This window comes from Salminus brasiliensis, chromosome 1 (genome assembly GCF_030463535.1).
Source record: "Salminus brasiliensis chromosome 1, fSalBra1.hap2, whole genome shotgun sequence".
In the NCBI taxonomy this organism is placed as follows: Eukaryota; Metazoa; Chordata; class Actinopteri; order Characiformes; family Bryconidae; genus Salminus; species Salminus brasiliensis.
This window is the reverse complement of record NC_132878.1, coordinates 27,454,037-27,467,599: the sequence shown is the minus strand read 5'-3', so window position 1 is coordinate 27,467,599 and position 13,563 is coordinate 27,454,037. Positions and strand designations below refer to the sequence as shown.

The 13,563-nt window shown below is 42.3% G+C and overlaps 1 protein-coding gene across 2 annotated transcripts in view; it reads right to left on the bottom strand.

The window, feature by feature from the left end:
• msna (moesin a) overlaps positions 1 to 8,760 on the bottom strand; it is a 31,907-nt gene extending 23,147 nt beyond the window's left edge. The window contains exon 1 of one of the 2 annotated variants that reach the window (XM_072676624.1): positions 8,460 to 8,760. In XM_072676624.1, the coding sequence (XP_072532725.1) occupies positions 8,460 to 8,471 (12 nt within the window). In that variant the 5' untranslated portion in view covers positions 8,472 to 8,760. Of the gene's footprint in view, positions 1 to 2,489; positions 2,567 to 8,459 lie in introns of those variants that run through there. The other variant, XM_072676625.1, reaches the window with a different exon arrangement.
• Between the last annotated feature and the right edge of the window lie 4,803 nt (positions 8,761 to 13,563).

Below are 13,563 nucleotides of genomic sequence, written 5' to 3'. Positions count from 1 at the left end.
GCCCACCTCTCTCTCTTTCCCTTCTTGTTTCTCATTCTCTTTTTAGGTCTCTCTCTCGCTCTCGCTTTCACATACACATACATGTTTGAGTCTTTTTCACTCTTTCTTTATCTCTCTATGTCTTTCTCCCTCTTCTTTGTGCCCCCCTCTCTCTCTTCTCCATCTCTTTATGTCTCTTTGCCTCTCTTTTTAGGCCCAGCTCTCTCTTCTCTTTCTCTTTTTAGGTGTCTCTGCCTTTCTCCGTTTAGGCTCATCTCTATCTCTGTATGTCTGTCTGTCTGTCTGTCTGTCTGTCTGTCTCTCTCTCTCTCTCTCTCTCTCTCTCTCTCTCTCTCTCTCTCTCTCTCTTTCTTTTTTCTATCTTCTTCTTCTTTTACATTTTCCTGTTTTTCCATTTCTGCTTTAGGAAAATTCGTCTCATATGGTGACAGCGCCATTCATCATGATCTCTCGCTCTCTTTCTCTCTCTCTGCATTGGTGGAGTCTGAAGTGCCTTTTTTGGTTAAAAATAGTTTGTGCGTTCATAAAACAGCAACTCAGAACACACTTCTCCCTAGGAAGGGTGTGTGTGTTGGGTGTGGTCAGTACTGTGAGGCCGCCAAAGTTTCTGCTGCTATTTTTAGGACACTGACACTGCCTTCTTTCACCTTCACACACACACATACAAAATTTACTCTCAAATTTGCTATCCAATAGGCCAAACACACTACCACCTTTATACATGCGCGCGCACACACACATAGATCATGTAATTAAGAAAAAAGACTTTTTATCCAATCAGAACTGAATCTGAAGCTCCACCTCCTCATACACACCACCAATCTAACCTAGCCAAGCTCAGCCCACAGATTAGCCCTTTTGTAGCAAATGTGCCAGATTGGGTAGGTCGGAAACACTCTCGCCGTGCCACAGTACAGTACAGTACAAGTATAAGTTCTGTATGGCACTAACTATATAGTTTCACTGACAGAAGGTGGAACCCTTTCTAGTGCTTTAGAGAAGACTATTTAAATCCCCTGCGAAACATTGAGATCTACTGAAGTTTTTCATGGAAAACACAGAGCGTAAATATGATAAAACACTCCTCAACAATCACAGCGCACTCCTCTCTAAGAACTGTCTGGGCGTGGTTGTTGCAATGTATGTGCCGGACAGCGAGCATCATTTGTTTAAGTCACCATGGCAACGCACACACGCCTTGAGACAGAGAAGTTTGCGTTTTTTGGCTTTTTACTTTGAACTGCGGTTGGGATTTCACAGATCTTTAGGGTTTACTGAGGTTTTCATATATCTGTAACCGAATTACCAGACCACATATAGACACAAGCTCACGCTACAAGTGGTGGAGCTGCTTCCCAGCGTGCCACATCGTCCCTCCTGTCCGGCGGCCATCGCCTCTCTGCTCTTTGCGACAGCATTTATGGGGGAAGACTATGCACCGTTTCTTTAGGGCGGGGTACACGTGGGCAGAGGGCCGTGCCACGTGGGGCAGCCGCTCCCCCAGTCTGTAGTTCACCAGTATTGCTGCTCTCCTCTCGATGTGGAATGGGCGGTCCTAAAAGTGGGTCAGGTTATGTCAGCATACCCCCGACCAAACCAGGCTACCATGGCTCTGATACTGATTGTGCACCTTGTACAACACATATATATTTATTTATATATTTAATTAATTAATTAATTATAATATCTATATATATTTTTTTTGAAGCTGCAAATTAAAAGAAAGCTACTGTGTTGATGCAGCATCAGGCCAGTCAGGATAATTAGTATTTATTATAGTTTGGAAGATGTATGCTTTTTGGCCAATGAGTACTACCTTTTGTAGCATATTTTTAAATGCTTTTTCCATTTTTTAAAGACAACTACTAGCCCCGGGGAAGATGTCCTTACCTGTCGCAGTTAGCTCTGTGCATACAGGCTCAGTTATTGATGCATTGGTCATTCTGCGACTGGCTAAAATATAGGAGACGTTCATTCTTATGTAAAAACACAATGTGTCAGAAAACGATTGAGGTCAGGTCCACATATTGTACTCGTAACGCCATTACCGTGACAGGCCGATGTAACACATTTGAATCTTGTGGAACTATAGATGGGTCTATGGATAGGAGATGTGGCAAAAATGTGCTGGTAGTGCCAGATTAAAAAAAAAACACTGTCAAAAGCTCTGATTTCTCTGATTGAAAAGCACAGATTTCTAAATATTCTGCTCTACATCTTGAAAAAGGTTTATTTCTGCTCTCAGTAATGAAACATACAGGTTGTTAGTTTTCTGACGAAGTACTGACGATATCCTGGTTCCACCCAGGACACTACTTTGTTTATAACAGCAACATTTATCACAATAATGCTAACATACCATCAGATCGTCCACCTCTACGTCCAACCACATGACACAGTTAAAGTTCGGTTTCACACAAAACCATTCAGGGTCAGTAGAATTCACTTTTTCACTCCACACACACATCCACACGTAGGTCTGAACTCACGGTCTGGGTTTGGTAAAGGTGAGCAGAGGCACTGTGTGATGGCGTTCCTCCATCGAGATGCGATCAGTTCAGCAAACTTCAGAACTTTCTCCCAAACCACCCACAGCTCTGCTTTATTAAAGGCAGTTAATCTCCCCCTGTCTGAGGGTGTGTGTGGGAGTCTGCATATTAATCCCCCCACCCCCCTCTTCAACACACTCTACAATCCTACTCCCCCATCGTTCTACTACTACCACCTTCTACTATTCTTAATTATTCTATAACCAGCACCATGTCTAGAACACAAACCCTGGTCTGCACCTGTCCTCCTGAAATGGTTCTGGGCATCCTGCTGGGTCCTTGAGTAGTAAAGTGTGTGTTGAGTGCTGATGAACCTGACTGGGGGGAAATAAACTGGAATGTTTTACAAGTAGCCCTGCTTTACATCCAGACAAGAATGTGGCAGCAGGCTTTACCGGAGTCGTTCACAGACCAATGCAGACCTGGCTAATGACTCCACCTTTTCACTACTATATGTACAGAAGATGGATATAAAGTATACTATAATACTAAAAAAACACAAACTTTACAATATCTGAGAATATCTGCCAATAAGACTCTAGACACTGTTGTGATTGTTGTACAGTTTTACGCAAAGGACTGGGATCTCTTGGCCAAATGACCGTAGCAAATAGCCTCTCATTTACAAGCCTTATAAATCCTCTTCAACACTAACACTCATCGATCACTGGCTCCTCTAAGCAAGTGTCTAAAGATGTGAAAACAAAAGTAATGGCCACAAGGCAGAGGAGCCAAGCATTTTCAGCTTGGCGATTTCTACACTACACTAAGAACATGCAGAACCTGAAGTTTACCAACATGGACTAACCACAGGGACACAAACCAAGGGTTTTGGGAATCATTTACAGTCCCCTGACCTGAACCTTTTTTAAATGCATAGATACAGTACAATAAGCTTTGCAGCAAGACGACCCAAGAATATATCAAAACTAGAGGCCTTCTGCAAAGACTTTTTAGCTACAAAAAAGTGTTTGTAATCTGTGATTTCTGACAAAGGAGGAGTTAGTGACTACAGGACTGAGGATGAGAGGCTGAGAATACTGTGCATTTAAAAGTCTTGTATGTTCTGCATGAGACTGTACATCTTGATATATTAGACAATTCCATATAGTAGAGCTGGGCAATATAATGATATTTTCTCATATCGTGATACAATATACTTTTCTAACCATATCCAAGATACTGTTAGTGTTTAATAAACACTAATCAGCTGCAGCTTTCATTACAGTAACTAGAAGTGAAGTGCAGCAGAAGTTGAATAAAAACCATACATTACATGTATCGTGATAAATATCACAAGTCTCTAAATATCTAAGTATTTTTACCATATCGCCCAGCCCTACCACAGAGTGACTTGCTCGAGTCCACTTCTTTTTTTCACCATTAGCCTCTCAGGTATGTACAAAAACTAAAATACGCTACTGTATTTTACTTCTGCTATAGCTGTTTGGAGGGGAAGTAATTTTAAGTGTGCCGAAACAGTTGAGAATGTAATAGAAGACTAAATAATGGAAAAGCTGCCAGATGGACTGATTTCCTGAGATTCTCCGATCCTCATCAAGAGCGAATTGGTCAGCGTGGTCAGATCAGCCCACAGACTGAGGTATGTTTAAGCACTTATTCTCTCAGTGCATTACACTGAGGCCTTCTGGCAGAGCAGGGGCGGGAGAGTGCCTCAGAGTATGAGAGAGAATGAGAGAGAGAGAGAGAGAGAGAGAGAAGGAAACGAGTAGAGATTAAAGGCCTAAAGAGAGACAGACGGGACAGAAGAGAATAAGTAAAGAATAATAAGAAAGAGAAAACTGAAAAAATAGGAAGAAGAAAAGACGATGGGCAAAAGAGAAAGAGCAAAACTTTAGAGAAGGATGAAACAGAAAGAAAGAGGAGGAAGGAGAGAAAGAATGAGGGGGGGGGGTTACTATAGCAGGCCTGTGCACAGGAAGAGGGGCTGCATTCAGTATTCAGTACAGCACTGCAAGTGTGTGTGTGTGTGTGAAGCTGCTCTGTGAAACTCCAAATAAGGTTACTAAGTGGCGGCGTCAAACCCGGCCAGCCCAGAACAGGAAACAGTAAAACAGGAAGTGATGTCAGCAAAGAAACCTTGAGTCACTGTGAGAGACTCTTAGAGGGAGTCGAACTTACACACACATTCACACACACAGCCCAGTCTGTGACTGTCAACTAGTCCCTCTCTCCAGGCTCCGCCCACAGACGTGTCCTTCCCTAGCTACTGTTGCTCGGTTGGACAAGCTTTGTAGAACGCTGGTAAAAGTACCATTCAGACTTACTGAGAGACTGTAACACACACACACACACACACACACACACACACTCCACCTCAGTCTGTATCACAATACCTACATTTAGAGTGTTATTTATATTTACCCCTAATGAAAGACCGTAACTCACACCTCAGTTTATATCACATTGTCCAAAAATTTCCAAAAGTGACCATAAAGTCAGCCAATAAAAAAAATCCTAAAACTGTTCGGGGATTTACTTTACATCCTCTTATGAGTAACAGAAGATGATGTGAGGCAACAGAGCTTTTGGGGAATCCAGACAAGTCAGTATGAGATCTCTATCTGTCATCAGGGACTAAAACTGTCTCTGGAGTTTTACAGTAAACACACTCACTGACCACTGACTTTATGTTTATTAGGGTTTATTCTAATGTTATATAGAGTTTTACAGTAAACACACTCACTGACCACTGACTTTATGTTTATTAGGGTTTATTCTAATGTTATATAGAGTTTTACACTAAACACACTCACTGACCACTGACTTTATGTTTATTAGGGTTTATTCTAATGTTATATAGAGTTTTACAGTAAACACACTCACTGACCACTGACTTTATGTTTATTAGGGTTTATTCTAATGTTATATAGAGTTTTACAGTAAACACACTCACTGACCACTGACTTTATGTTTATTAGGGTTTATTCTAATGTTATATAGAGTTTTACACTAAACACACTCACTGACCACTGACTTTATGTTTATTAGAGTTTATTCTAATGTTATATAGAGTTTTACACTAAACACACTCACTGACCGCTGACTTTATGTTTATTAGGGTCTATTCTGTTGTTCTATAGAGTTTTACAGTAAACACACTCACTGACCACTGATTTTATGTTTATTAGAGTTTATTCTAATGTTATATAGAGTTTTACAGTAAACACACTCACTGACCACTGACTTTATGTTTATTAGGGTTTATTCTAATGTTATATAGAGTTTTACAGTAAACACACTCACTGACCACTGACTTTATGTTTATTAGGGTTTATTCTAATGTTATATAGAGTTTTACAGTAAACACACTCACTGACCACTGACTTTATGTTTATTAGGGTTTATTCTAATGTTATATAGAGTTTTACAGTAAACACTCTCACTGTCCACTGACTATGTTTATTAGGGTTCAGATTTGTGCGAGGTGAGCTCAGAGAACACGTGAACCATATTTATTTGACATCACTGAACTAACTGCCGAACTACAGCAGAAACACCATCTGCAGACGGTCCAATGAACGGTGCTGCTCTAATGACGCAACATCTGAGTATCTCTTATCTCTTCATCAGTGTACTGGGGAGGAAGATGGAGACAGGAAACTGCCACCCCCCCGCGCAGCACGCCATGACAGCATAGCCTCAGTACCGCCGTGCAGGCTAGGAACTGACTCCCTATTCTTAAAAAAAAACAGTTCCTCAAGGGTTCACTTAGACAAATGTTAGACAGTTCTTTACAAAACAAAACAAAACTGACCATCACATCTGGAGGCAGATAACCTAACAATAATCTGTAGATTACAATAAATAGATGTCCGTATGTACAAATGTCTGACACAGATGTGCAAATGCACACACACACACACACACACACACACACACACAGCTTGTCCCTGTAGAGAAGTACTTCCCTGGAATAGGACTCCCTGGAGTAGATGAACATGAACCTATTGGCACCATGCCTAATGTCAGACGTGGGCTAGGAGGTATAAAGCCCTCCGGCACTGAGTTGTGGGGCGGTGGAACTGTGTTCTCTGGGATGATGGCGCTCCAGCTCTAGCATGCTAGCAAACTTGCTAAGGCAGAGGTAAAGGCCAACACTGCTAACATGATTATTCCTGACTGCTGACTAACTGATCAGGCTAGTGCAGGGTATCCCTAGCTGACCGGCCTTATTCAGGCTAACACAGGCTAGCTTCTACGTAACACACTAGGTGACTTCAGCCAACAGTGTAATAGCTGCTACTGTAACAGATGACCCACAGTGACTGCCCGGGGGCCCTTGAGAAGTCAAATCAGGATGTGGTTGTGGGATTGGACTTCATATTGAATAGACTATTTGTGTCCTTTCTCCAAGGCTGCAGGCTGCGTCCCAATTACATACTCCACCCTAATACTAGAAGGTATAGACTACATAGTAACCTTACTAACGCACTTTTAACATGCTATTCTACTAACAGGAAGTGATGAAGCGTCTCTCAGTACGATAGTGAACTCCTAATGCACTTTTACGATCTGTTTTAGGAGGAACGTGTAAACTCTGCGATCTTTGTGGAATCTGCGACATTCAAGTGGACCAAAGATCACTTGGACTCCTCGCCGTCCCGCCATCCCGCCGTCCCGCGGTCCCGCTCTGCTATTTCAGTTCAGGCCACCACGCCTTTCTGAACGGAAAATTGCGTTATTTCTTTCGCGCCACACCCGTTTTCCGACAGGCCCCGCCCCATCCGCCTTTTGATTGGCCACGAGTTCGCGCATCACAAGCGGTTCGCCCGTTCTGGAACGCGTTGCTAGGTGACAAGCTCCTCCCCGGCTGCTGGCCTGCGCGTTCTAGGACGGGTGGGTTGCCGGAGACTGCGAAGCGCCAGCCAATCAGAGCGCGGAGGGGAAACGGGTCCGTCGGAAAACGGGTCCGAAAAAAAAAGACGCATTAAAAAAAAAATACAAAAAAAAGAACGCGATTGCGCCATAAAGTTCCTTCCGGCCCCTCCCCCTAGCGACCAGCCAGAGAAACTCGCAACGTCGTCAAGAAGCAGCGCTCCGGTTCCGTTAATCAAACACTGCCTAAATAGTGATTTTTCGAGCATCCAAAGATCCCAAAAGTACCCCAAGTCGCCCAAAACGTCTTTTACACGCTTATTTTTGTTTTTACTTAACCGCAACCACCCCCCCCCCCTTTAGAAAAGAAAAAGGAGGTGGTTTTAGGTTTGACATCGAATAACGGTTCATCATCCGAGGGGGGAAAAAAACACGACAACAAAAGGCGCATCCGGATGCTAATGTGCCATCGTGGCTGCCCATTTTAATGTTAATGTTCGTTTTAGGCGCAAACAAAGGGAACATTAGGGAAACCACATCGATGAAGGAGTCCAGACCCTCTAAAAAAATCAACTTTAATTCTGGAAAGAATACCGCGAGCCACTTTTCCCTTCAGAAAAGTTAACACCTCTCCCGCCCCGGCTTTGGGCTGCTGCTGCTGCTGCTGCTGCTTCTCCTCGTTTGTTCACTAATTAAAGGCTCCGCTAAAAATAGAGCTTCACACAGCTCCGCTATTCACCGAGAACATGTTGGCAGAAAATGAACCCCTCAAAAATACCAACTGTTGTCCAACAGCACATCCTCGGCTTTTCACGGCGACTGTTCTGGTTTGTTTTACCTAAAAACACACACACACACACACACACACACACACTTTCCCCCCGTATGCTCTTACTCTGAGCCCGGTTTAGTGGCTTATCAGCTAAAAAGAAGCAACTAGTCCAAAAGCACATCCTGGACCCGATTTTCCACACTCAGTCTTTTACGCCTGAAACCCGCACTTTAAGCGCCCCTCGCGGGTGAAATCGTGCCAGAAGTCCGTCTTAACCTGTAAAAGTCAGCAATACTCACCGTTTTCGGCATTTTGTCGTTTTAGGAGCGCTGTGGCGAACTGTTGCTGCTCTGATTCAAACGAAGAGTCTCCAAACTCGAAAGGAAGTGGAAAAAATGGGTACAGCCCCCCCAACCGGCTTCACCACGCAAAATCGATCTCGCGGTTTATCCGCCTGTCTGCGCTGATTGCCCTTTTAAAACTCAACGACTTTCTTCTTTCTTTCTTTCTTTATTGCGCTATCTCTCTCCCATGTGATGTATCTGGTAGTTCTCGCTCTGTCTCTCTTTCTCTCTCGCTCTCTCTCTCTCTCTCTGTAACGGATCTGAGTGTTAAAGCCACACCCAGCGGTGGGGGCGCCAGAATTCCACCGCGCGGATGGAGGGAGATCCCGGGGATGACGTCATACACATTCATCCTCCCCAACAACGAAATTCCAAGAGAGAGAGAGAGAGAGAGAGAGAGAGAGAGAGAGAGAGAGAGAGAGAGAGAGACAAGAGTTAAAGGATAGAGAAGGAAATTACGAGGTTTGGAGAGACACAGAGAGAGAGAGAGAGACAGAGAGAGAGAGAGAGAGAGAGAGAGAGACAACAAGAGTTAAAGGATAGAGAAGGAAATTACGAGGTTTGGAGAGACACAGAGAGAGAGAGAGAGAGAGAGAGAGAGAGACACAGAGAGAGAGAGAGACAGAGAGAGAGACAGAGAGAGAGAGAGAGACAACAAGAGTTAAAGGATAGAGAAGGAAATTACGAGGTTTGGAGAGACACAGAGAGAGAGAGAGAGAGAGAGAGACACAGAGAGAGAGAGAGACAGAGAGAGAGACAGAGAGAGAGAGAGAGACAACAAGAGTTAAAGGATAGAGAAGGAAATTACGAGGTTTGGAGAGACACAGAGAGAGAGAGAGAGAGACAGAGAGACAGAGAGAGAGAGACAACAAGAGTTAAAGGATAGAGAAGGAAATTACGAGGTTTGGAGAGACACAGAGAGAGAGAGAGAGAGAGAGAGAGAGAGAGAGAGACAACAAGAGTTAAAGGAGAGAGGAGGAAATTACGAGGTTTGGAGAGACACAGAGAGAGAGAGAGAGAGAGAGAGAGAGAGAGAGAGAGAGAGAGAGAGAGAGAGAGAGACAACAAGAGTTAAAGGATAGAGAAGGAAATTACGAGGTTTGGAGAGACACAGAGAGAGAGAGAGAGAGAGAGAGAGAGAGAGAGAGACAACAAGAGTTAAAAGAGAGAGGAAATTACAAGGTTTGGAGAGACAGAGAGAGAGAGAGATGGAGAAAGTAGGAAGGAAAGAAAGAAGGAATGGGAAGAAAGAGTAATATACAGGAAAGCCTAGTTATGCTGGGCCGATTCTTGCTTCCCATAGTATCGTCAATGGCATTCCAACAATGGGGAGTTTGGGACCAAAATATCTGCTCTTTATTGTGAAAAAGGTTCTGTGGCGTAAAATGACCTCTATTATGTTTCATGTGACCTTAGAGAACTGAAGGCTTGCCCTCAGAGCCTTAAGATGTAGACCACATATTCCACATTTATCAGTTTTCAGACGTGCAGGGCCCAGGACCTCTGGCTTGTGACTGACTAACGCTGCGGTAGTGATGTTACCAGCACGTTAGCGATGCTGGGTGAGGCTAGCGGTCAATGCAGTTGTGAGGCTTAGCAATGCTAACACCACAATATCAATGCTAATGGTGTGATAATGATGGTAAGGGTTACAATGGTAACACCCCCTAATGCTGTGGTAGTGATGCTGGACGAGCCCGGTGGTCACTGCTTCTAATGGTGCGGTAGCAAAGGTGAGGCCTGTGCGCTCCCACTGCAGTAGTGATGCTAGGTGAGGCCCCTGGACACTAATGCCACAGTAGCGATGTTGAGTCGACATGCTAGAACTACAGACTTTGACACACATTAATTCCACAGTATGTCTTCGCACCACTGTCCTTTACAATAATATTTCAGGCATGGGGACCCAACCTCAGCCTACCTAAGATTACATCTCCTCTAAGCAGCACAGATACTTGTTAGCTTTGGGGCAAAATGTCGTCCTCAGACTCTCAGTACAAGAAAATGTCAACAAGAGGCTGTTCTTGCGCATGTGCGTTTCAACCTTAGTCAGTCAGTCAGTCAGTAGCAAAATTGCCTCCTCTAGGCCACCAAATATAAATATAAACCAACTAAGACTGATCTACAATAACACACACACTGTCTGTCTCTCTTTCTCTCTCTCTCTTTTTCTCTCTCTCTCTCAGTCTTATTTACCAACCATCTTTAAAAGAAATTTCTTCTTAAAACCCTCCTAAGCATTTTTATTTGAGAATTGTTCAAGTTAAAAGAGCAGAGGGATCATCATTATAAGAGCATAGCTGTGAACAATTCTGCAGATTAAAAACACAAAGCTGGCATGAAGAGAGAGAGAGAGAGAGAGAGAGAGAGAGAGAGAGAGATAGATAGATAGATAGACAGAGATAGACAGAGACAGACAGACAGACAGACATATAGATATATAGACAGACAGAGAGAGCGATAGATAAGTAGAGAGAAAGACAGAGAGACAGACAGATAGATAGATAGACAGATAGATAGATAAGTAGACAGAAAGACAGAGAGACAGACAGATAGATAAATAGATAGATAGACAGACAGACAGACAGATAGATAGATAGATAGATAGATAGATAGATAGATAGACAGACAGACAGACAGACAGACAGACAGACAGACAGATAGATAGATAGATAGATAGACAGACAGACAGACAGACAGACATATAGATATATAGACAGACAGACAGAGAGATAGATAAGTAGACAGAGAGACAGACAGACAGACAGACAGATAGATAGATAGATAGATAGATAGATAGATAGATAGATAGACAGACAGACAGACAGACAGACAGACAGATAGATAGATAGATAGATAGATAGATAGATAGATAGATAGATAGATAGATAGATAGATAGACAGACAGACAGACATATAGATATATAGACAGACAGACAGAGAGATAGATAAGTAGACAGAAAGACAGACAGACAGACAGATAGATAGATAGATAGATAGATAGATAGATAGATAGATAGATAGATAGATAGATAGACAGAAAGACAGACAGACAGACAGATAGATAGATAGATAGATAAACTAAGTACACTCCACAAATTGTACAAACTACCTTAAGCAGCAATAACTGGTTGTACATGCAGATGCGCCTTGGAAAGAAACAAAGTCTCAGCACTCAACACTTCGCAAAATAATTTAATAGTGAAACATCTGCCAACATGGAGAGGTCAAGACATCCTAGCAAATATTAAATATATTACATATAAAACCAATATATGCACATATTTATTCACTATTGTCATCTGCTGATACCACTCCTCCTGTACATTATTTATTCCTCATTCTTTATAACTTCATTGTTTTTTCATTTCCGGTTGGTTCAAATGCATAATTTTTTATGTTTTACATTTATTCTATTTATTGTTATTATTGTAATTGTTGTATTGTATTACCATGTTGTATTTTGTCATTGCTACTGGCTGCTTCTTTTTTTCTGGATCAATAAAGTATCATCTATCTATTTGATTCCTTTTTTTTTTCTGTTAATTTCATTTTACAAATTATTTGGTTTAGTTATATGGCCTCCATATCTTTAAACGAAGATCAAAGGTTCATATGTTTAAAAAACATAGACAAAGATTTTATGGGGTGTCCTAAATATATACAAACATATGTACACATATATAACATATATAAATATATACAGGTGCTGGTTATAAAATTAGAATATCATTAAAAAAGTTGATTTATTTCAGCAATTCCATTCAAAAAGTGAAACTTATATATTTTATTCATTCATTACACACAGATTGATATACATTCTTTTAATTTTGATGGTTATAACTGACAACTAATGAAAACCTCAAATGCAGTATCTCAGAAAATTAGAATATTGTGAAATGGTTCAAAATTGAAGACACCTGGTGCCACACTCTAATCAGCTAATTAACTCAAAACATCGCAAAGGCCTTTAAATAGTCTCTTAGTCTAGTTCTGTTGGCTACACAATCATGGGGAAGACTGCTGACTTGAGAGTTGTCCAAAAGACAACCATTGACACCTTGCACAAGGAGGGCAAGACACAAAAGGTCATTGCTAAAGAGGCTGGCTGTCCACAGAGCTCTGTGTTTTCCAAGCACATTAATAGAGAGGCGAAGGGAAGGAAAAGATGTGGTAGAAAAAAGTGTACAAGCAATAGGGATAACCACACCCTGGAGAGGATTGTGAAACAAAACCCATTCAAAAATGTGGGGGAGATTCACAAAGAGTGGACTGCAACTGGGGTCAGTGCTTCAAGAATCTCCATGCACAGACGTATGCAAGACGTGGGTTTCAGCTGTCACATTCCTTGTGTCAAGTCACTCTTGAACAAGAGACAGCGTCAAAAGCGTCTCATCTGGGCTAAAAACAAAAAAAGACTGGACTGCTGCTGAGTGGTCCAAAGTTATGTTCTCTGATGAAACTAAATTTTGCATTTCCTTTGGAAATCAAGGTCCCAGAGTCTGGAGGAAGAGAGGAGATGCACAGAATCCACATTGTTTGAAGTCCAGTGTATAGTATCCACAGTCAGTGATGGTTTGGGGTGCCATGTCATCTGCTGGTGTTGGTCCACTGTGTTTTCTGAGGTCCAAGGTCAACGCAGCCATCTACCAGGAAGTTTTAGAGCACTTCATGCTTCCTGCTGCTGACCAACTTTATGGAGATGCAGATTTCATTTTCCAACAGGACTTGGCACCTGCACACAGTGCCAAAGCTACCAGTATCTGGTTTAAAGACCATTGTATCCCTGTTCTTAATTGGCCAGCAAACTTGCCTGACCTTAACCCCATAGAAAATCTATGGGGTACTGTGAAGAGGAAGATACGATACACCAGACCCAACAATGCAGAAGATAGAGGGCCACTATCAGAGCAACCTGGGCTCTCATAACACCTGAGCAGTGCCACAGACTGATCGACTCCATGCCACGCCACAATGCTGCAGTAATCCAGGCTAAAGGAGCCCCCACTAAGTATTGAGTGCTGTACATGCTCATACTTTTCATGCTCATACTTTTCAT